This window comes from Galeopterus variegatus, unplaced genomic scaffold (assembly GCF_000696425.1).
Source record: "Galeopterus variegatus unplaced genomic scaffold, G_variegatus-3.0.2 Scaffold526, whole genome shotgun sequence".
Classification (NCBI taxonomy): Eukaryota; Metazoa; Chordata; class Mammalia; order Dermoptera; family Cynocephalidae; genus Galeopterus; species Galeopterus variegatus.
This window is the reverse complement of record NW_007726637.1, coordinates 373,676-396,232: the sequence shown is the minus strand read 5'-3', so window position 1 is coordinate 396,232 and position 22,557 is coordinate 373,676. Positions and strand designations below refer to the sequence as shown.

General features: G+C 55.2%; 3 protein-coding genes across 7 annotated transcripts in view; 1 reads left to right on the top strand and 2 right to left on the bottom strand.

Annotated features, from left to right (window-relative positions):
* Positions 1–3,332: 3,332 nt before the first annotated feature.
* On the bottom strand, positions 3,333–10,621 carry NDUFA13 (NADH dehydrogenase (ubiquinone) 1 alpha subcomplex, 13). Of its 2 annotated transcripts, XM_008569742.1 has the most exons (5): positions 10,498–10,621; positions 5,622–5,700; positions 4,429–4,500; positions 3,743–3,812; positions 3,333–3,531 (listed from the first exon to the last, which is right to left on the bottom strand). In XM_008569742.1, the coding sequence occupies exons 1-5, from the start codon at positions 10,589–10,591 to the stop codon at positions 3,412–3,414; spliced, it is 435 nt and encodes a 144-aa protein (XP_008567964.1). In that variant the 5' UTR covers positions 10,592–10,621; the 3' UTR covers positions 3,333–3,411. The 2 variants fall into 2 exon arrangements, with proteins under 2 accessions (XP_008567964.1, XP_008567965.1); XM_008569743.1 differs by lacking the exon at positions 4,429–4,500.
* Positions 10,622–11,402: 781 nt separating this feature from the next.
* On the top strand, positions 11,403–12,817 carry TSSK6 (testis-specific serine kinase 6). Its single transcript, XM_008569741.1, has one exon. The coding sequence runs from the start codon at positions 11,592–11,594 to the stop codon at positions 12,411–12,413; it is 822 nt and encodes a 273-aa protein (XP_008567963.1). The 5' UTR covers positions 11,403–11,591; the 3' UTR covers positions 12,414–12,817.
* Positions 12,818–16,615: 3,798 nt separating this feature from the next.
* The window catches only part of GATAD2A (GATA zinc finger domain containing 2A), a 66,706-nt gene continuing 60,764 nt past the window's right edge, over positions 16,616–22,557 (bottom strand). For 2 of the 4 annotated variants that reach the window (XM_008569738.1, XM_008569737.1), the window contains exons 9-12: positions 21,938–22,236; positions 21,268–21,342; positions 20,802–20,997; positions 16,616–18,527 (exon numbers count right to left, since the gene is read on the bottom strand). In XM_008569738.1, coding sequence (XP_008567960.1) covers positions 18,397–18,527; positions 20,802–20,997; positions 21,268–21,342; positions 21,938–22,236 — 701 coding nt within the window. In that variant the 3' untranslated portion in view covers positions 16,616–18,396. The remainder of the gene's footprint in view (positions 18,528–20,801; positions 20,998–21,267; positions 21,343–21,937; positions 22,237–22,557) is intronic. The other 2 variants (XM_008569739.1, XM_008569740.1) reach the window with 2 other exon arrangements.

The following is a 22,557-nucleotide window of genomic DNA, read 5'->3' as shown; positions in this document are numbered from 1 at the left end:
GCAAAATGAAAATATGAGATCCCTTGTTCAAAATTACTAAAAATTTTAAGATGATGGTGGCAGAGCATTAAACCAAGTGTTGGGCCCTGCTATGTGCAAGGACCCAGCTGGTCTTTGCTCAGAAGTTTCCAAGGAGACAGGATGGTGGCTGGGGAGAGGGAGGCCCCTCCAGAGTCACGGGTGGGAGCCGCTGGGCAGGGTCTAAGGCTTGATGCCGGTGTCCCCCTTGCAGGACCCCCTCCTTTCCTGCTGGGGAAGAGCACCAACAACCCAGATCGGCAGACCCTGGAGAGTATAATAATAAAATAATAGTAATAATAAGAATAATAAAAGAACGAGGCCCAGAAGAGTCAAGTCAGAGAAGCCAAGTGGCTCAAGCAGGCTGATGCAGGAAGCAAGTGGGAAAACTGGGACTTCCACCCTCTCTGTATGTGGAGAGGATGAGGTTTGGTGGAATGAATTCTCAGGTTCAGTCCTTACATTCTATGAGCAGGAGATGACAACCGTCCAGCCAATTTTGCAGCATGATCCCGCCAGGCAGCAGGATGGACACTGGTGTGCAGTGTGCAGGAGATCAAGGAATGCTGTGGGATGAGAGTCCAGGAGGGCTTCCTGGAGGAGGACATCTGGAGCATTGTGGGAAGTAATCCAGGTGCAATACGGAACAGCAAGGGCCAAGGCCCTGGGGTGGGAATGAGCCTGGTATGCTCAAGGGGCAGAAGGGAGGCTGGTGTGGCCACAGCAGCGTGAGTGAGGGGGCAGAGCCTAACACCTGACTGAGAAACTGGTCAGGCAGACACTTCAGGGGTCCACACAGATGGAGGAGATGGAGGCTCAGGGCAGGGAAATCACTTGCCCTAGGTCACTCCAGCAAGCAGAGGGCCCGTCTGTGGCTGATGTAGGATGAAGGACATTCAGACTGGACGGGGCGGGGAAAGCATACAGTGAAGCCAGATGAAGTATCCCCCTAGGAGGGCCGGCCCCCAGGAAAGCAAGTTCAGATGCGTCTGCGATTAGAGTGAATAATCTGGCGGGCTGGGAGCAGGGCTCATTCCTCCACCTTCATCTTGTCACAGCTCTGGCTGCTGCCCTTGCAGGAGGGCACGGGGAGGAAGGGGAGGGTGGGAGACCCATTCATTCCTCCTCTCCTTTTTCTGTCCCAAAGCTTTGGCCTCTGCCAGTCACTTGGAACATTATCTCCTCCCTAACTGGTCATTAGAGTGACAATGGGGACTCCATGGCCAAGGGGCAGTTGAGTCTGGGAGCCTGGGGGCAGGGGCAGAGGCAGCTCTGGGTGGGGGAGGGAGGCTGCAAGGCAGAACCTCCTGTTGTGGGACTGTGGGGGGCTCAGCTATGAGAGTGCCTCTTGTGCCCCTCAACCTCAGCCCCAGATGAGAGCTGTGAGGCCCCAGGATTTCCCTACCAGACTCAGAAGGGCTGAGGTGACCTGGGTCTGACATTCCCAAAATGCTTTCAGAATGGGGTAAGGGCCCTAAACAGTGGAAGTGCTCATTTGGAGGTGAAGCCCTAAGGCCAAGGGCGGTCCTGCCAGGCCCTCCCTGCTCTCTGATCAGTCGCATCTCTCCACCTTCACTTCTCTGCCTGCCATCCCATCATCATTGCTCTCCTGGCCGCCTACACCAGTCTCATGCTGCCAAAACTCCTCCTCAACAGGAACCATGGGGGATTTGTAACCTTGAACACCAGGTCATGTCACCCATCCCCAACCTTCTATGGCTCCCCAGTGCTCAGAGTACTCAAATTCCTCACCAAGCCTACAAGCCCCCCATTATGTCTGCAAACTCGTTGCCTCATTCCTCTTCTCACCCCCGTCGTGGAGCCCCATCACTCCCCTCAGCTGGCATAAAAGGCCCCCACACCAGGTGAAGTCACAGCTCCGGCTCTTTGAACACTCTCCTCCTGGCTGAATCTGGACATCGGCCAGTAACTGGACAGTGTCTGTTGGGAGAGGGGGGCTGAGCGGACAGTGGGCAGAGGCAGCTGGACCAGGGGCTGTAGCATGAATCTGGCTTAAAGTGAGGTCCACAACCCTGACTGGGGTCTCACGTCACAAGGGCTTAAAGGACACAGGAGGAGAACACAGAGCGAGGTGGAAGACACAGCCAGAGCTGCCGGCTCTGGACCCCAAACGCACCAACCCACTGGCCCGTGTGCTCAAAATCTGCCCTGGCTCAAGCAGTGACTTCCCTCCCCGGGCCGTTTCCTCCTCTGGAGGAAACAAGGGAGACAGTGGCGGGCTGGACCATCAAGGGGTTAGCGTTTGAGGAGCTGTGTCCCTAGGTGGGAAACCGGAGGCTGGGGCTACAGGGCCCGGGGACGGACGGACGGGGGGCGATCCTGGCCGAGCCATGCGCAGTGGTGCTGCCGAGAGCTTGGGAGCCGCCCCTCACCTACCCACTCCGCGGTCCCCCGGGCAACGCGGCTCCGGAGGCGTCCGCGGCGGCGGGCTCGGAGTCGCCAGCGAGACCCGGGAGGGCCTTGGAGCCCGGGCCGCTCCCGAACGCACACCTGCCTCCAGTCCCCCGCCCCGTCCTGCCTCTGCTCCGGTCACCGGGAACCCAGCCCGGCCACGTGCCGCTTCCGGCTGACCCGAGAAAACGCCGCTCCCCGGGGCGTCTCCGCCAGGACCGCGCCGCTTGTGGCTGAGCTGAGACAGCGCGCGCAACGCAGCCGCTGCCTTTTAAGGGCAACCCCGGAGGGGGAAACGGCCCCCCCACCCCGCGCGCCCGCCAATCAGAGGGCGCCGCGAAGGCGCTGAGCGCGGCCATTGGTCAGCGGGGCGGGCGGACTCGACCCTTTCGTGCTAGGAGCGCAGCAGCCCGGCAGACCCAGGGAATCCCAAAGATGAGGTCGCTAGCACGGAAACCGAGTCCGGAGGGAGCAATGGGCTGGTTATTTTGGCTATGGGATTCTGGCCTAGGAGCGAGGGGCCCCCCACAGCCTCGCCCTCCCAAGTCCCACACCTACCCCTGGTCCCTGAGGAGAAGGTGGGACCCAAAGCTGACCCAAGAATCCCCAGCCTGGAGGGGCAGGCAGACGAGCTGCTGAGGGCACCTAGCCGGGGCAGGAGCACGGCCAGCACGGAGGATCAGAGGCTGGACAGGGATGGGGGACTGGAGGCAGGGATATGGCCGGGATGGGGCCCAGGAGATCCGAGAGTTACCAGAGGGAGGGAGAAAGCTCCTGGGCAGACGCTGGGGGTGGATCCGGGCTGCGAGTTTGTTTTGAGGTCACCCCATATTGCATCTCCTGCCGCGGATGACGTGGTGGTGCCAGACTGCCCTGCCTCCAGCCCCCAGGACACAGGCAGATGGGTCTCCAGAACGTTTATTCTCTCCCAGTGGGGAGGGATGGGGTCCACAGGGTCCAGGGCATCGGCAGGCACAGGCCCTACGTGTACCGTAAGTAGCCGTGGCTGGCCTTGAGAGTCTCCTCGGTGGGGCGCAGCCCGTACAGCTCGCCTATCAAGGGGGGCACCCAGCGCGTTGTGTGGAACACGGACTCACCCACCTGTGGAGACAGTGGTGTATGGGTTGGGGCACAATCCCCCCACACCGCCTGCCGGGATCCCCCTACCACTGGTGACTCCCGTGCAAGGGTCAGGAACTGTTGTCTTCCCAGCTTCAGTCCCTGCCCCTGCCACCACTCTCAGCCCCAGGTTTTCTGTGGGAGGCTGTCTGTGCAGTGGCAGGGACCCCTGTCCTCCCTGCTGGGGACATACCTTCCAGTCGGGCACATCTTTCATGATGATAGCCTCCTCCTCCAGGTTCTCCCGAAGAAGCCGCAAGATCCTGTAGGGATGGAATGGTCGGTGGGGACACAGCCTGAGTGCCCCGATGGCCACCCACCTAATCCACCTGCTGCTTCCCATTGCGTCCCCATCCCTGCTCCAACCCTCCCCCACATCCTTTATTTCCTTCTTTTCCTCCCCCTGGCAAACTCCTCCCTTTCTCCTGCCCCAACCCCAACGCCCCCTCCTCCAAGAAGCCTTCCCATTTTCCCCACTTTGGGTCTGAGTGTCCCAGCCTACAGGGCCTGATCTGCATCCAGGACAGTAGCCTCAATGCACCTGGGGACCATCTGCTGCGTCCTGCCACATGAAGGGCCGCCATCACCCTTGCAGAAGTCTGGAGACTTGACTTGGGTGCTGCTTCCCCCCAAACCACTGCAGCACAGATGGGCTGGCGAATGGGGCTCATTGCAGGGAACTTGGAAACTACCAGAAAGCAGGGAGAAGAAAGGAGCATGTCTCCAGACTTCTCCAACGGTGATGGCGGCTCTTCGTGTGGTAGGACGCAGCAGATGGTCCCCAGGTGCATTGTGGCTACTGTCCTGGATGCAGATCAGGCCCTGCAGGCTGGGGCACTCAGGTCTGTGACCTCCTGACCCTGTCCCCGGTGGCCCTACCTCCGGTCCTTCTCCGCCTGCAACAGTGGCATCAGTGCGATGCGGGCCTCCAAGTCCTCAATCTGCAGGCGCCTGAGAAACCCCAAAACTCAGGTCAGCCCAGGCTGCAGGGAGGAGGTGCTGCACTGGAGGGTGGTGGTGGGAGAGGGTGGTGGGCTCTGCTCACCAGGAGCCTGAGATGACAGTGAGAGGGCAGGCCGGGGCGGGCAGCTGGCACTGGCGACCAACTGTCCACAAGACTGTTGGCTTCACATTTTCTTTTCAATTAAAAACTTCTTTGATCCTAAAAATAGCCCTGCACTATGATCACAGTGGGGTGGGGGTGGGGGGCAAGTTTATCATGGGGCTCTGCGGCTTACAAAACCACATCCCCTTCATCTCAAAATAACCACAGGGTTGTGAGCCCAGGACAGGCAGGGCCTGAACATGCTTTCTTTTCACTGCTTTCTGGCAGTTTCCAAGTTCCCTGCAATGAGCCTCATTTGCCAGCCCATCTGTGCTGCAGGAGGTTGGGGGGAAACAGCACCCAGTTATGGGGCCCAGGACATGGCTTCTGGCCCTGTCCCCTCACCTGTGACACAGGGACAAGGAGAGGACACTGGGCATTAGTCCCTCTGGCCTTGCATGGTCGCTGCCTGGTGTGGTCTGGTTTCTAAGCCCTTATTACAGGTTGAACATCCCTAACCCAAAAATCTAAAACCAAAATCTGAAACTTTTGGGGCACCGAGATGATGCTCTAATGTCATGCTCAAAGGAAATGCTCACTAGAGAATTTCAGATTTTCGTATTCGGGATGCTCAGCTGGTTAAGTATAAAGCAGATATTCCAAAATCCAAAAAAACCAAAATGTGAAACACTTCTGGTCCCAAGCATTTCGGATACGGGCTATTCAGTTCAGCCTGCTGAGGCCACGTTACAGTCCTGCGCTCCATGCAATATGCTGTCCTAACCTGCAGCATCCTAACCTGGTGCTTCACCAGGGTGAAGGGAGCTGGTGCCCACCTGCTTGTGAGTTCCTTGCTTACTAAACATTTCTTGAGGGTAAATCCTAGAAATTGACTTGCTAGTTTGCAGTCTGAACCTCCTGGGGCTTGGGATTGCCTGGCTAAGTCCAAGGGCGCACAGCCCCACCCTCACCAGCAAGAGGCAGTATCGCTCTAACAGATGCTGCGGCGTCCCCATTGGGGCCCCACCTGCGTTCACGGTTCCACTTCATCATGCCCCAGTACCCGAAGAGCAAGGTCCCGATGCCCACGGCAAACAAGCTGTAGCCTGCAGAGAGAGGAGGCGCCCACTCAGCGAGTCTGCTGGCTGTGCTCCAGAAGTATACACAAGGGAGATGGTGGAAGCCCCACAGAACCCCTACCCAGAGATAGTGACCTCATCAGCACACGATCCTGCCCCCTCTTCAGCAGCTCTAGGCACTGTCACTGTGTTCACCCATTTTGCAGTCAGGGGACACCAGGCAGCCCCAGCTCTTCTCTCAGTAGTGAGGCTGCAACACTTCTGCCCCCCCCCCCCCCCCCCCTTTCTGGAAGGTGCAGGCTGGGCAGGGACTGCGGCAGGGCCTGAGGGTCTGGATGTGGTTGGGTGGCCCCAGCTCCACCACCTTTTAGAAGGTTGTTTGGTTCCTGGTGAGCAGGTTCGTCCCCACCTGGGAGGGCAGCTCTGGTAGTCTCCACAGCTGGGTCCCAGCTCCACAGTGGCTCCTGGCCACCTGGGCCACAGGTCTACATGCTGCCCACAGGGGCCACCAGGGGCAGGCAGTGTCCTGCAGGAGCTGCCCAGCCACCCTGGGATCCAGGGCTGGTGTTGCTACCTCCTGACACAGCAGGGTTGAATCCCCTGCCCTGTACTGCACCCTGGGGAAAGAGGTCAGTATGAATATTTCCTGAGCACCAGCAGGAGCCTGTACTCTAATCCTTACTGGCAGGCTATGGGCCCTGGAGTCTTCAGGGAGCCCTGGGCCACCTGGGGCCTGCTCAGGGAGGCCGTCCCTGGGCTTCATGGGGGGCAGAACAGGAGCTCTAGAAGTCAGGCCCTGCTCAGAGCCTGCCAGGGCCACCAGTGTCCCTATCCTTCTCTCCCCCTTTAGCTTGGCTCTGGCACAAGGCTGCCTTGGCACCTCTGCTACATCCAGAGATGAATGGGAAACTGGCTCCATCTTTTACCTGCTTATTTCACCTGACAAAACATGAGCTCAGGGGACAGGGCATCAAGAGTGGGCTGGGCCCAGGCCCCAAGGCACAGCCTTTTTAGAGAGGCCCTGGGTGTGCAGGACCAGCTCCCTGCTGGCTTCCTGCCCTGGACATTGAGCCTTCTCCCCACTACAGCTCTCTTTTCACCAGCTGCAGAGAACCCTGGTGGAGCCTTATCTCTGACTCTGCCCCGGGGACAGACCCTAGCATGGCAAACGGACCCTGTGGAGACCCCTCACCCTCACATCCTGGCATCCACGTGCAGGCCCATCTGTACGATAAATTCCAAAGGAGAGGGCTTTCAGAATAACGCAGGACCCCTCGGGTTTGTATGCAGCCAGTGCAGGCTCTAACTCATTTCTTCCTTGCTGACTGAGGTGGGGCCAAGGCCCCAGACCTCCAGGGTGGGTCTGTGCCTCAGAAGCTGCCAGTCTGATGAGGGAGGCCTGGGAGAGGCATGCAGAGAAGGGTGTGCAAGCCATTCTTAAAGAAGACCTAAATACATGGAAACACATCCTGTGCTCATGGAGCTGAACACTTAGTATCGTGTAGATGGGGACATTCCCCAGAGTGATGTGCAGATTCAATGCAACCCCCACCAGAATCTCAATCTTTTTTTTCTCTCGCAGATATTGACAAGCAGGTTGTGAAATTCATATGGAAATGCAAGGGACCAGAACAGCCAGAATGATTTTGAAAAAGAAGAACCAAGTTGGAGGACTGGCACTTCACCTTTTCAAACTTATTGCACAGCTGAGCGTACAAGACAGAGTGGCACTGGCATACGGATGGACACATTCATCAGTGGAAGAGAACTTAGAGGCCAGAAATAAACCCGCACATTTATGGTCAACTGATTTTGGACAGGAGTGCCAGGACAATTCAATGGGAAAGAACAGTCTTTTCAACAAATGGGATATGGCCAGCCACATGCAAAAGAATGAAGTCCCTCTTTATCCCAAACACAAAAATTAACTCGAAATGGATCAAAGACCTATATGTAAGAGCTAAAACTATAACACTCTAGAAGAAAACTTAGGAGTGTCTGTGACCTCAGATTAGGCAATGGTTTCTTAGATATACCATCAGAAGTACAATAACAAAAGGGGAATTGATTAAAATTAAAAACTTTCGTGCTGCAAACGATACCATCAATTAGCTGTAAAGACAATCCACAGAATGGGAGCAGGAATTTGCAAATCATGTTTCCGATAAAGGAATGGTATCCAAAATATACGAAGACTCAATAATAAAGACATAAATAACCCAATTGAAAAATGTGTAAAGGATCAGAATAGATATTTTTCCAAGAAAAATATGTAAGTGGCCAATAAACACCTAAAAAGATGCTCAACATCATTAATCATCAGGGAAATGCAAATCAAAACCACAATGAAACACCACTTCACATGAACTAGGACGGTCATAATCAAAAAAATGGGAAATAATTGCTGTTATCGAGATGTGGGAAAATTGGGACTCCCACACATTGCAGGTGGGAACATAAAACAGTGCAGCCAATTTGGAAAACAGTTCAGCAGTTCTTCATAATGTTAAACGTGAGGTTATCACATGGCCGGGCATTTCCTCTTAGGTGGAATTTCACTTGGGAGAAATGAAAACCTACACCCACACAAACCCTTGTACATGAATGTTCATAGCAACACTGTTCACAAAAGCCCAAAGGTGGAAGCAACTCAAGTGTCCACCGACAAATAAATAGATACGCAAAATGTGGCTCATCCATACGACGACTGTTATTAAGGCTTAAAGGGAACAGAGCTCTGACATACGCTACAGCATGGATGGACCTTGAAACATGATGCAGAGTGAGAGGAGCCAGACATGAAAGGCCACAGTGTTTGTGGTCACATTTACATGAAATGCCCAGAACGGGCAAATCCATAGAGACAGAAAGCAGATTGGTGGTTGCCAGGGGATGCGGAAGAATGGGGAGTAACTGCTAACAGGGACAAGGTTTCCTTTTGTGGTGATGAAAGTGTTCTGAATTTAGATAAGGGTGATGATTGCACAACTCTGTGAATATACTAAAAATCAGTGAATTGGAAACTTTGTAAATGGGTGAATTGTATAGTACAGTATGTGAATCTCAATAAAGAAATGAAAGACACAAGATAAAATGAAAAGGGCCACCCACTGGACTCAGGAGGGAGTGGGGGTGGAAGTCACTTCAGGAGCAGTGAATTAGAAGGAGCCTGAGCCAGTCTGGCATGTTCTGGGATACAGGCAGTCAATGAGTAGTCCAGGCAGAGGGCAGGAAGTGAGTGCCGGGCTCGGGACCACGGGGCCTTGGACAGGAGCAGGGAAGAGTAAGTAGGACTGACTGAATGGGCTGATTTGGATCCTGGCTCAAAGGGGCCAAGGCTGAAGGATGGAAGATGGGATCAGGGCCTTTGTATGTGCTGTTCCCTCTGCCTGGCAGGCTCCTTCTCAGAGAGGTCCTCCTGTCTCACTCTGGCTAAAGCAGGTCCCAGTTATCCTGGTCTCGCCCCAACTAGAAATTCTGGCATGAGGTGTCCCCTCAGCTAGACTGTGAGCTCCTCAGGACCAGGCCCAGTGCCGGGTGCACACTCAACAACCCGTTACTATGCAGGTACACACAAAGATGGCACCACCAGAAGGGTATCTTTGTCACTCTTGTGCAGAAGGAAAGGCTGAGGTGGGTCCGTATGCGCAGCACACAAGAGGCACTACTGTGTCATGAACTGGAAGAGGACCGGGATAAAAGGCATGTTTGTGACTTAAAAATAAATATAAGATGCTGACTAGGAGAAGCCCAGGGAGTCCCAAGGGCTGGGATCCTTCTGCAGCCTGGTCTGGGTGCAGGTAATATGTGTAAACAGACCCTGTGCTGCACACCTGAGGGGGCGCGCTGGCCTAGGCATCAAGTTACACCCTGAGAAGAGAAATGAAGAGAGTGAGATCGTGTTATATTTCCTCATCTATTTTTAGAAAGGTGTCAGTGCCTGAGGGCCACATCCAGCCTGCAGCCTGGTTTTGTCTGGACCTCAGGCTAAGAACACTTTTACATTGGAAAGGTTTGTCTCAGCAACTTTGACTTCTGGCCCTTTACAGAAAAAGTTCGCCCTCTCTGTTCTGGGATACAAGAAAGCCAGGAAGGGTCTGGGGTGGACCTGAGTTTTCAGCTGACACTGACTTTTCTACCATCTGAATTATTACATTTTTTTAACCATATACATTTTGTTAATTGAGGCATAACTTGCATAACATGTACAGGTTTTAAATATAAAGTTGTATGCATTAAGGCAAATGTATTCAGAACCCTTAAATTACGTTTTAAATTTTGCACTTCTCTGTTAACCCTAGGCTCCTTTTACCTTCTCTTTAACAATTTTCTGTGTTGAATCCAGTAACGAAATTTAAAATGTTACTTAAAACATTAGAATTTGGGGGGAATACCGATTCCAGGCACACTCTTCAGGAAGGGGCCGCCAGAGAGGAACCACCACATAGAACACCTTTTAAACCCTTCCGGGTTCTCGGTTTCGGTCCCAGCCTTGCCCTGGGTGACCCTAGAGGAGTCGCAGCCTCTCTCGGGCCTCAGTTTCTCCACCTAGGGTGGCCGAGGGCCAGCGCGCGGCTTATGCCAACCTCAGTTTAACCCAGTAGGAATAAAATAGGAATAATTCACGGGACCGACCTCCTGGGCTGTTACAAGAAGGCAGCGAAGGCCTGAGCGCTCGACAAACTGCAACAGCTACCGCCATCACCCCTGAAGCTATCGGGATCCCCGGGCTCCGCCTCCCGCCGGACCACCGGGGAAACCCAGCGCCCGCCTCAGCACCCCAAGAGCCCGGATCCCGCCGCCCCGGCGCAGAGCGACACTGACCCGACAGTCCCCGACGCGGCAGGTTCCGCTTGTAGTCGATAGGGCCGTAGCCCCCCGGTGGGGGCATGTCCTGCTTCACCTTCGACGCCGCCATGCTCACAGCACCTCACACTTCCGGCTGTGGGCGGAAGTGACGTAGGAAGGCAGCCGCCATCATGAGTGTGGCGGAAGTCCCGGGGAGGATCCTCCGAGGCGCCGCCGTCCCAATGCGCGGGACAGCTCGGGCGGCTAGGCTGCTACCCGCCCCGGCGCAGAGCGACACTGCCCCGACAGTCCCCGACGCGGCAGGTTCCGCTTGTAGTCGATAGGGCCGTAGCCCCCCGGTGGGGGCATGTCCTGCTTCACCTTCGACGCCGCCATGCTCACAGCACCTCACACTTCCGGCTGTGGGCGGAAGTGACGTAGGAAGGCAGCCGCCATCATGAGTGTGGCGGAAGTCCCGGGGAGGATCCTCCGAGGCGCCGCCGTCCCAATGCGCGGGACAGCTCGGGCGGCTAGGCTGCTACTGGAGTCTCTATTTCCTCTTCTCCCCCCCGACAGGGCGTGACTAAAATCGTCGTCGCTTGGAACCCGCCGGGGCACCCTGGTCCTTGCACTAAATAAGTTCACCTCCCCTCTGGGGCGATGCCCGGGCCTGATACCCCGGGGTCCCGGGGGAGTCAGGTCCCCGGGTTAAGCCCCCCCTTTCCCGTTTTCACCCTGCAGGAATCCCAGAGCTCCACATGGTCACGGGCTGCGTACGCAAAATTGGTGGGTGGACTGGCGAGGAGGCACCCCAATCCCAGGAAAGGATTCTGCTCCGTGGTGGTGGTCGGTACCTCTTACTAGTGGCCTCTCACCGGAACTGACCATTCAGGGAGACTGAGTCACAAAGCATGAGGGGCTTGGGGGGCCTGCCGGGCGGAGTGACGCCCGCGGTCACTTCACAAGGCAGAAATTGTTACCCAGGCAATAAAAGACGCTGCGGCGGCTGGGCCCCGGGATTGGGCACATGGGGGTGCGGGTGTGCAGGTGCCGAGCGCCATGGGTTAGGCCCGAGATCGGAGTCCGGCCGCCCCCCGACAGCAGCCACCTCCTGCTCCCCGGGCGCCACCATGTCGGGCGACAAACTCCTGAGCGAACTTGGCTATAAGCTGGGCCGCACGATCGGCGAGGGCAGCTACTCCAAGGTGAAGGTGGCCACGTCCAAGAAGTACAAGGGTACGGTGGCCATCAAGGTGGTGGACCGACGGCGGGCGCCGCAGGACTTCGTCAACAAGTTCCTGCCGCGCGAGCTGTCCATCCTGCGGGGCGTGCGGCACCCGCACATCGTGCACGTCTTCGAGTTCATCGAGGTGTGCAACGGGAAGCTGTACATCGTGATGGAGGCGGCGGCGACCGACCTGCTGCAGGCCGTGCAGCGCAACGGGCGCATCCCCGGCGCGCAGGCGCGCGACCTCTTCGCGCAGATCGCCGGTGCCGTGCGCTACCTGCACGACCACCACCTGGTGCACCGCGACCTCAAGTGCGAAAACGTGCTGCTGAGCCCGGACGAGCGCCGCGTCAAGCTCACCGACTTCGGCTTCGGCCGCCAGGCGCACGGCTACCCAGATCTGAGCACCACCTACTGCGGCTCGGCCGCCTACGCGTCACCCGAGGTGCTCCTGGGCATCCCCTACGACCCCAAGAAGTACGACGTGTGGAGCCTGGGCGTCGTGCTCTACGTCATGGTCACCGGGTGCATGCCCTTCGACGACTCGGACATCGCCGGCCTACCCCGGCGCCAGAAGCGCGGCGTGCTCTACCCCGACGGCCTCGAGCTGTCCGAGCGCTGCAAGGCCCTGATCGCCGAGCTGCTGCAGTTCAGCCCCTCGGCTAGGCCCTCGGCGGGCCAGGTGGCGCGCAACGGCTGGCTGCGCGCGGGGGACTCCGGCTAGAAGCCGGGGTTCCCGCCATGCCCGCCGCGGGGGGGTACTGAGCCCGCGTGGCGCACGCGCGACAGGCAGGCTCCTGGTGACCCGCGAGCCGCCGCGTGCCAGTGCGCACGTCCCCTCTCCCTTTCCACCCCCTGCCCTCAACCCCCTCCACCGCGGGGGCCGCAGTCGCCCCTGTTTGGAATCCGGCTCCTGCTCCACGATCCCGAGAGCGAGGGGTGCGTGCGCATCCTCCAGTCTCCGCGCCCAGGCCCCGAGAGGGGCGCGACGAGAGGGGACGGAAGCATCGCGCCTGCGCGGATGAGTGGCGTCTGCGCTAGCGGACTCGCTTGGGGGGAGTCCTTCCCCAGCCAGCCGCGGATGTCAGGTTCTTGTTGGAACCTGCAATAAACTTGCTCTTCCTCGCACTTGGCTCTAGCTGTGGCCGCCTTTTACGCAGCAGGGGTGTAGGGGGTCGCTTCCCCGGGGGCAGGCGGGCGCGAACCCCCCATTTTAGAGAAAGGCATGTTGAGGTTCTTGCTCCAGGTCTCTAAAGAGAGTTGGAAGGATTGGAACGCGGACACTTCGGGCTCCCCTGCCTGGGCAAACTCGAAGGGGCTTTGTTGTCCCCGGGGGCTGTGAATAGGAATGCTGGGCTGGGGAGCAACTGGACCTTAGCACAACTCCCTCCTCGTGTTTAAGGATGGAACGGCGGGGGGTGGGAACCTTCTGTGTCGATACAAACTGAGCGTTTACAGATGAGGAAACTGAGGCCCACAGAGATGTCACCTGCCCCCAAACAGCTGGGATTTGAACCCAAATCTGGCTGCAGTAGTGTGGTTGGGTGGTGGGAGCCATCCTTGGTGAGGGCCCCTTACCTCTGGGGAAGAGTATAGATGGAGAGTCGGGGATGGACTTAAGTCATCTGGGCGAACTGGTTCATTCTCAGTCCTGTGTTCGTTCACGTATTCGTGCGTTTCTGGAGCACCTGCTGTTTGCCAGGCCCTGGAACTCAGCGAAGAGGCTTGGACTCATCCCTTCACTCAACGAGGAGGCAAATGAAAAATCAAGTAAAAGAATGGCGTGGAAATGAAATAATTGTAAGTTGTGCTGAGTGCCGGGTGGGTGGGGGGCATCCAAGGAGGGACTCAAGTTGTGACATTTGAGCTGAGCCCCGAAGGAATCAGCCATTGGAAACAGAGGATGGAAAGTGTTCCAAGTGTTCCCGTGAAAGAACAGAGCTGGTGTGTTTGCGTAACGTCAGGAGGTTCCTGTGGCTGGCATAGGGAGGGAGAGAGTGTGGAGAGGTAGAGGTGTATGTCTGGAGGGGAACCCCAAGGGCCTGGTTGAGGTTGGGGGTTATTTTGCTGCGATGAGGTTACTGTTTGGTAACAGTAGCTTATTGTTGGTTGGGGTGTATGGGAAACATCTCCCTAAACCCCAGTCCTACCCACCTTCATTTGAGCCCCATGGTCCCCAAGGGAGCTCCTCAACTTGTGGGTCTCACCAGGCCCAGCCCCTGCTCACTCACCCTCCATGGCTTTCTGTGCCCTGGGGATTGAGTGCCACTCTCTCCTCTGCCCTTCAAATAGCCCCATCCCCCTCACTTTGCAGATGAGGAAACAGGCTAAAAGGGGCAATCCTGGCTGGATTATGTCAGAGCTGAAGCATAGAGCCCAACACCTCTGGTTTATAGTGGAAGGGCACCTCTCCTGACCTGGGCTGTGCCTTGCGCTCCCCACCTAGAGAGTGGGGGCAGAACCCATCCTCAGGGTTGTTGGAAGAGACTGAGGCTCCCTGGAGGACGGAACCCTGAGCCTTCCTGAGGCTCCCCATTGTTGTCAGAATAAAACCACATCCTTTCCCCTTTCCCCCACGGTCCAACCACACTGTCCTCTTTGTCCTTGACCTGCCATGCTTGGTCCCACTTCCAAGCCTGTGCACAGGCTGTTCACACTCCGGGCACTACTACTTTCCGATCTTCATTCAAGACTTGGCCTAAAACATCACCTCTTCCCCGACACCCTGTTCTTTCCCTCCTTACAAGGTGCTGTTTTATTTCCATCTGGATGGTTACGGCCACGTCTCCAGTGCCCAGGGCGTGGCACATGCCTTTCTTCTGTCCCTCATCAATCTGTGCGAGAAGGGACCCAGGTTTCCTGTTGCCCCATGGCTCAGTTCAGAGGGGACAAGGTCTCAGGGACTGGGGATAATGTCCTGTTTTCAGCTGGAAAAGCTGCTTGAGAACACCACCCAGGACTGGCGCCCTCAATCTGCCCAGGGTCCACTGAGAAGCCTGTGCCTGATCCAGGAAAGCACATGACTCTCATGAGGGCCAAGAGCTAGCTGAGCCACCAAGAAAGTGCCCTACCCAAAGAAGCACAATTAGCAGGTGCACCCCACCCTTTGCTCCCCGTTAGCAAAGCGTCACCCTCCACCTTCCCCGCAGACTGCCGGAAGCTGGGCTAAACATCGCAGGGAAACCAGGGCCGCGGGAAGGAAAGAAAAGTGCAGTCACATGTGGTCCATTTCTTTATTGTCCTTCAGTCTAAAACTTCCTCAAGGTACAACGTGTAGCCAACCAATGCCAGCCTCTTTGTTTTATTGGAACTTCTTTCTGCTTTGGTGGCAAACATTTTTTACATTTGTTTTATTATCAGAGATTTAAAGTCACAATAAATACAAGTGACAACCTCCCCCACCCCCAAGCCCCTCCAAATACCCTGCACTAGTGTAACTATTACACTTTCTTTGTTAAGTATTATAAAATTGCTGTCCTTTTTTAAAAGCTCAGTCCAAGTTCTTTAGGCTAATGTCATGTGCAGCATAACTCAGCATCAAAGAAAAACCCTATGGCGGAGCAGCAGGGACCATCCTTCCCATTACAGACCCCCTGTGATGTGAATAATTATATAGAAAACTCTCCCTGTGTCCCTCTGTCCAATAGAGTGCTGTGTGGGGGACAGGATGGGGGTGGTGCATGTAGTGGCCTCATTCCCTCTGCCCTGGGGCAAGCTTTTGCTTCATGAAGGTCCTAGGAGCACAGATAGGACCCACAGGCCACTTGCAGTGCCAGCTGTCCCACCCCTGGGAGAAGGGTCACTCCAGACTTCGTCAGGGGTGTAGCTCCCAACGTCACCATGGACTGGAGTCCCCATGTCATGGTCAGTATGGCCAGAACTGTGGGTGGCTCCAAGTGGACATGTGTGTGTGTGTACATGTATAAACATGTACACAAACATGGCCATTTCAAACCTGCCCTCCCTCCACTAAAACACGCTAGTAGCTGATACCCCCACCCCAGTCCACTGAGTGGCCAACATTAGGAAGAGTTTCCAGTTGCCATTGAGGGTTTGCCACAGGTAACTGAGAGTTACAATCGTCACTGTTTTGAGGTTGGGGTGGGAACCACATCCACGTGGCTCACAGGAACCACAGGGTTCTCAGGGGAGACCAGGACCCCAGCACGCCAGTGACTGCCCAAGCAGTGGGCAGTTTGAGGAGTGTGATTTGCTGCTGGGAGAACACCCTTAATGCCAATAAATATCCTTTCCTGGCATGTCCAAACTCCACACCCAGAGAGGTATTTAATAGTGCCTTTACCTGTAATGTAGTGTTTCATCAAAGAACCACCCATGTGGGGCTAATTGTGGAAGTTACATTGCAAAGAGGGAACTAAAGAAGTCAGGTGGTAGGACATTGAGACAGTAGAAACGAAGGAAATATTAAGGCATCTCACATTCTTGTCCCCTTTAAAAAAAACCCAAAAAACTACACTTGTCACAGTATGTCATCCCTGATAGGAATGCTCCCCGGGGACATGGGATGGAGAAGAGAAGCCAGGGCCCTGTCTATCCTGTCCTCTGCTGTGGCACCTTTTTCTAGTGAGGCATTGCGGTCTGTACTGACCTCACAAGGCCTGTTCAACAGCCATAAGCCCCAGAGGAAGTCAGCCAGGCTGGGAGTGGTCGGGAGCCTGGGCTGATAGGGGCGGCTCAGACCTCTTGTCAAAGACCCAGTCGACCCGAGCTGAAGCGCTCAGCCCCCTACAGCACCCCTCCAGTGCAGAGGTGACTGGCCTGGATGCCTGATCCCGAGTTACTGCATAGAACTGAGGTTTGTTCACTGGGAGGGCTTTCAACGGGAAGAGGCCAGCCCAGGCACTCCTTGGAGGAGCTGGAAAATTTGGCCCATGTCATCGAACACAGAGTGCTAACAGCTCAGGGTAGTATAAGACAGGTATTTATTGGCCAGGCACACAGAAAAATGCGAGGAATAGAAACGCTTGCATACTCTCAACTTTTTTGGTGTTAAAACACCCCTCCCCCCAACAAAAACATCAATTTCCCTCCTTTCCCCCAAATCCCTGCACCTTGGAATGAAAGCCACCCATCTCCACCCTTCCCTCACCTCCTTCGGCCCATCTAAGTTATGCACTCTAAACAAAAATCAATAAGAAATTTGGGGTTTTGCACAACAAAAAACTAGAATGTTTTCCAAAACTAGGTAAAAATGTTTTCTAAAGACTGATGATATTCACACATGAGCAAGGGGGTTAAATGAGCCTTTATTAGAATGTTGTAGCAGTTGTGTTTGAAGAAGGCAGCCCTACAAAATAAGGATTTTAAATTAAAGTCCCTAACTGCATCGACAGGAAAACCAGGGCTGGAGCTGAACTGGGGGATGGCGGGACCCCATCCTCACATGGACACGGGACACCCTCGCACTGCATAGAACCGGCCCAGTGTGTGGCAGACACAGAACGGATTCTGCCTTTCCTCATGGAACTGGTTTTTATGGTTTTTAAAAAATAGGAAGAGAAAGAAACAAAAAATAAAATAAAAATAAAAGCAGACCTGATCCTTTTTTAAACATTACTGTAGACTATAAAGGGGCTTTAAAAAAAAAATGTCCAAAAGCAAACCCTTGCAGCAACCCCCAGTTTAAGGAAAGGCTCTAAGCTAGACCCAAACGGAAATCCTGAAGTCTGGGGGAAGCAGTCACTGCGCACCTGGACGGCACCTCCTGACCCAGAAACACCTGTGCGTGCTCACCTGACAGCAGCACAGACCAGGGCGGCCTAAGATTGTGTCCATCAACATGAATAGGAAAAGAAAAAATTTAATAAAATAAACCACAACAAAAAATCCGCAGCAGCCCTCCCCTCCAGCTTCTTGCCCAGGCTTCAGGGCGTCACTGCCAATCTCTCCTCCCTCCTTGGTGGGCAGCACACGGCTTCTGGGATGCCTGATTCTCTGCTGGCTCTGGGATTCAGTCTGTTCTTCTGCAGTGTGGGAGGTCCAGGGGTCTCCAAAATGAGCAGCAACGGAGGCTTTTCGGCAGGAATGAGGGCTGCGCTGGCCATCCCTACATCTGTCAGTCATTGGGATTATGGCAGCGGCCCACCCTCTAGGGCGTAGGGGCCGGCAGGAGGACACGTGCACAGCAAGGACCCCCGGGTCTGCACGGTTTACCTTCAACTCCATCATCATGAGGTGATTTAAAAAAAAAAAAAAAAAAAAAATCTTTCAACCTAGAGATTGCCGTGAAGGAAAGCAGTCAAAGACTGGGGGCCTAACACGGAAAAAGCAAAAACAAAAGGAAACACCCCATGCAACTTCAGAAGCCCCAGGCGCTGGCCTTGCCCAAGCGCATCACAGTGTCCAGGGTGAGCCGCCGTGAGCCCTGCTGGGGGCTGAACAAGGAGGTCAGGGGCAGAACTAGCCCCCAAGGTTCACTTTTCTGCTGGTGTCAGGCAAACTAAAGGCAAAGAGAGAAAGGAAGAAAGCTCACGGGAAAGGCCCCGTTGTGCTCCTCGTCCACTTGTGAAGCAGCATCCCCCAGCCTCGATGAGACGCTGCAGCCAAGAATCGAGGTCTCGCCTGTGCAGCACAGCCATTGCTCGCTCTCTGGAGCGAGCACAGCAGACAGTGGCGCAGCGTGTCCTTCTAGATCAGGGCCAGGTAGGAGGAGGAGGGAGCCTGTCCTCCACCAGGCCTGGCTCGCACTATTTCCACGTGGCCGACTGGGGGATGGAGCGCGGCGGGATCATGTCAAGGAGGTATTCTCGCTGGCGGTCCACGGCCGAGGAGCTCTTGTGCACTGCCAAGCTCGGGCTGACAAATGCAAGGGTCCCACCTGCAACAGGACAGAGCGACAGGCTGCGATGGACCCCCAGTTAGGGGAGACTCTTGGGAGGACCCCTGCCACAGCCAGACAACTAGGCACGGGCTGCTGCCAAGACTCCAACACAAGCATGGACACACACACACGACCCATGAGCAGGGTGGCAAACCTGCCGATGTTACATCACTGTCAGTGTCTTGAATCCCACACCTTGCAGCTGAAGAGAATCTAAGAAATAACTCAATTGCTTTGATCACGTTCCTAGGCTCTGCCGAGGAAATCCCACGTGTGGAGCAACAGTCAGAGACTCAGCCAGCTACCGTGTGCCACAGAAATGCAGGAGCTCACCACAGTGCTGTTTATGACAGCAAACAGCCATAAATAGCGGGTCTGTTCAACAGGGAGATGAAGTACGATGGAATACCACGTACCCACTGAAAACAATTCTACCCTCCAAGAATTTTTAAAGATGCAGTAAAGCTCTCTTGTTAACACATTAAGGGGGGTACGGACTGGTGATCACAGTAGGATCCCTCTGAAGGACATGCATTCACACGCAAGACCCACAAGGGAAGAGCAGGAGATCCCCTCAGTGGAGTGTTCGTTCTCCTGGGGTATTGGGAGCTACTGCCATGATATTTTTCTGTATTTTCCAATGCCCATAATGAACAAGTATCACTTTTAAAATAGGAAGATAAAGAAATGACCCCCTACCCAACACACGTAGTTTTTTGGCCAGAGAGCAAGGACCACCCTGGACGCCCAGAGACATTGTGCTGCCTTAAGAACAGTTTTAGTGAAGGTTAATACACTTTGTAGAAAAAGTGTCCCAGGGTCAGATACGCTAGGGAACCCCTCCCTGTGTACTCAAGGCAGGCACTATGGAAACTTGGCGAAGGGGTCCTGCCCAGTCTTCCTCTCCAACCACAGTACAGACCCCAGGTATGGGGATCCCGGCAGAACACTTTTGGGAAATGGTGCTTTACACTATCACACCTTTAAGCTCAGCTGGTCAGAGCGCATTGTTACACCACCAAGGTCAAGGGTTTGGATCCCCACACTGGCCTGCACCAAAATAAATGAATGATCACACATTTGCCTCTAACCTTACCACTGGACACAGCAATTACTGGTGTCTTCATGTCTCTTTCAGGCCTTACTCTTCAACACACACATGTGTTTGGATTATTTCTATCACTCTGTCCATATGCACTCGTTCATTTCTTACTTTTTCTACTTATTTCATATACTTTCAAACTCCCCACAAAAGTGATTTCTAACCAGGCTGTGAGTTCTTAGCTGTTTCTTAAACATGCCAAGCAGAAAGCATGTCTGACTGGTTTATGTCACGTGTTCTGCTCTCCAGGCCACCCAAATTCCTCTGCAGTCAAACGTCCAGCTTTTCCTGAACTGTCCCTACAGAGGCTAACATGTGGGCATGTCCCTGACTCGGGCAGCTGCATGCACAGCAGGCTCTCGAGCTCCGTTTGCACAAACAGCCCAGTTCCCCTGGTTCTGAGTGAGGTCCGGCTCAAGACGGCACCTCTCCTTCCTGTGAGAACGCAGGGGACACTTCACTCCCACAACCAGAACGCAACCCCATCCCCTTCACTCAGGCTTTCCTAGTTTTCATTTTCCAGTTTTCAATGGACACAAGAAATACTTAACTTTCATCCTAAGGTTAGCACGTAAATGATAAAATTAAACAGGACAAGTGGCCCAGGGTAGGCTGACAGGGATGATGGGGCTGTGGCTGACTGAAGAGAGCCCATTAGAGGGTCTTCGCCTCCCCCGGTTGCTCCTCAAAACACTGTCTTCTCCATGGCCTTTGCTGCCCACTCAGTTGAGACACCAGCTCCTGCCCCAGGCCCCACCCATGCATTCTTGCACCATCTGCACTTGGCACCACTAGGCGTGTCCCAGGCAGAGGGTGGGAGGGGACTGTCCTATGGAGTAGGGATGAAGGATGAGGTCCAGGCAAGCCCGCGATACGTGACTATACCACAAGTGGTACCATAACAGTAAGAACAGATGTCCACAGAGCAGAAGAGGGGGAAGAGGGATCGTGAGTGGGGAGGTGGGGATCTGGGTGTGGACACTGCAGACAGTGAGAACAGTCATGCATTAAGGTCACCCCAGTGAGGCACAGATGCAATGAAGGCAGAGACGGCTGCTCTCAGGAGGTGGGGCTAGGGGTGCCTTTCATGCCCCCCACATCCACCCTGCATCCACCTGCGTGTCTTTGCTAAAAGTAAAGGAGGGGTGGACCTGACAGAGGCAGCCCACCTGTGTTCAGGGGCGTCTTCTTCCAGTTGGAGGCGGTGCTGCCCTTGCCAGTGCTCACGGCTCTCTCGGAATGTCTGCCGGTCCTGCTGACCAGTGCTGTGGCCGAGGCCGTGTTCTGCAGTTTGGGTGACTGGCTGAACGTGTGCAGGACGCCTCGGGGTGTCGTGGCTGAGCCCCGGGACAGCTGGCTGGAGGCCTGCAGCGGAGAGAGAAGGTGACGGCTCACATGGGGAAGGGATGGCAGCAGGTGAGATGCTCAGCGCAGCCTCTCTGTGCTCTGGCTGACCTCTTCCCACCCGCATGGGGTCCCTAGAGTCCAAAATCAGGAGACCAGGTAAGTTATACCGAAGGGAATGGGGGGTGGGGGGAAGAGAAAGAGAGACAGATGCAGGCAGCGTGACAGTCGGCAACTGATGTGGCCGCAGCCTGCGGGTGGGGCGCGAGGCTCCCGGGCCGCAGTTCTGACCTGTAGCACAGCCCCGTTACTCCAGTCGCGGGCCTCTCCTGAGCGGAACGCCAACTTACGCCGGGGTTTTATGACCTACACAAATGGGGGGTGGAAATTGAGGTTAGTGCCATCCGCTGGCTGGCCCAGGTTGACCTAGGGTAGCCGTAGGTGAGCCCCACAGGACAGGCCCGTCCCCCAAGGGCAGCGCGGTGGCCCACTGGTTTTAGATGCCACATGGGAATCTTAAGAAAACATGTTTAGTGAATGGCAAACAACTTCCAAGAAAACAAGGAAAACTGCCAAAAGGGAGTTTCAGGTCTACAGAGGATGGGAAGGCGAAGCATTCAAAAAAAACCCCAAAAGACATAAAACGTGATTTCAAACTCGCTCATCTCCTTAATTTAGCTAGAACATCTCTTCCAAACGCCCCTTCGGTATCTCAATGGCTTTCAGAAAAATCCTTTCAGACAAAAAGTACTTGTCAGCTGGCACGCTGTGAGTGAAAGCTACAAAATCTAAAGAAACTGCAAATTAGTATTTTTGCCGCCAAACGCTACCATTAAGTGCAATTTAGACGCGCAGTTAACAATCAGGAGGCTGAAAGCCGAGCGTGGGACAGAACGTTAGAACATCCTCCTTCCAGGGACAGCAAGGTCCCCTCCCTCCCAGAAGAGGTGGCAGCTCTCACCTGCTTCAGTGTGGGGTGTGGGGCAGCAGCGGGCTCGGCCTTGGCCTGCGTGGGGGCAGCACCCTGCTGCAGGAGGCGCTGCTCGATCTCCTGCTCCTGCTGCAGTGCCTTCACGAAGGCGGCCTTCAGCCGGCTCGTGTGCTCCACCTTGAGCGCCTTCTTCTGGTTGGTCGTCATGCAGCTCTCACACATGATCGCCCCACCCTTCTCCTCCCGCCAGCGGCACGTGAAGTCCGTCTTGCACTGCGCGCACATGTATGGCTCCCGGGACAGCATGACGGCAGCCGACATCCTGCCTGCTGCAAGGAGACACGAGGTGGCTTACAAAGGCACAGGACTCTGGAGTCAGGGCTCCCACCGCCCCAACCCCAGCCAGAGACAAAACACAGAGCACAGCAAGAGCAGCACCCTGGAATGGCACTGTCCAACAGGCACCAGGACACAGAAGCCTTGGTCAGCGTGGTCTGTCCATGCCACAGACATGTACTGGGCACCAACTGCGGACATGGTGCCAGCCAAAGCGAACTGCTCTGGAAAATGTGTTAGTAATGTCACTCGGCTTCTCTAGGCCTCCTGTCCCACCCACAACGCAAAATGAGACACACCCCCCCCCCCCCCCC

Bases quoted from the DNA above. Each gene is read 5' to 3' on its own strand.
- NDUFA13 (XM_008569742.1), bottom strand. From the start codon at position 10,591: ATGGCGGCGTCGAAGGTGAAGCAGGACATGCCCCCACCGGGGGGCTAC. The intron at 4,501-5,621 runs GTGGGGCCCCAA...GGGGTTTCTCAG, and splicing joins AAGTGGAACCGTGAACGCAG to GCGCCTGCAGATTGAGGACT. The intron at 3,532-3,742 runs GTATGTCCCCAG...CTGTCTCCACAG, and splicing joins AAGATGTGCCCGACTGGAAG to GTGGGTGAGTCCGTGTTCCA.
- TSSK6 (XM_008569741.1), top strand. From the start codon at position 11,592: ATGTCGGGCGACAAACTCCTGAGCGAACTTGGCTATAAGCTGGGCCGC.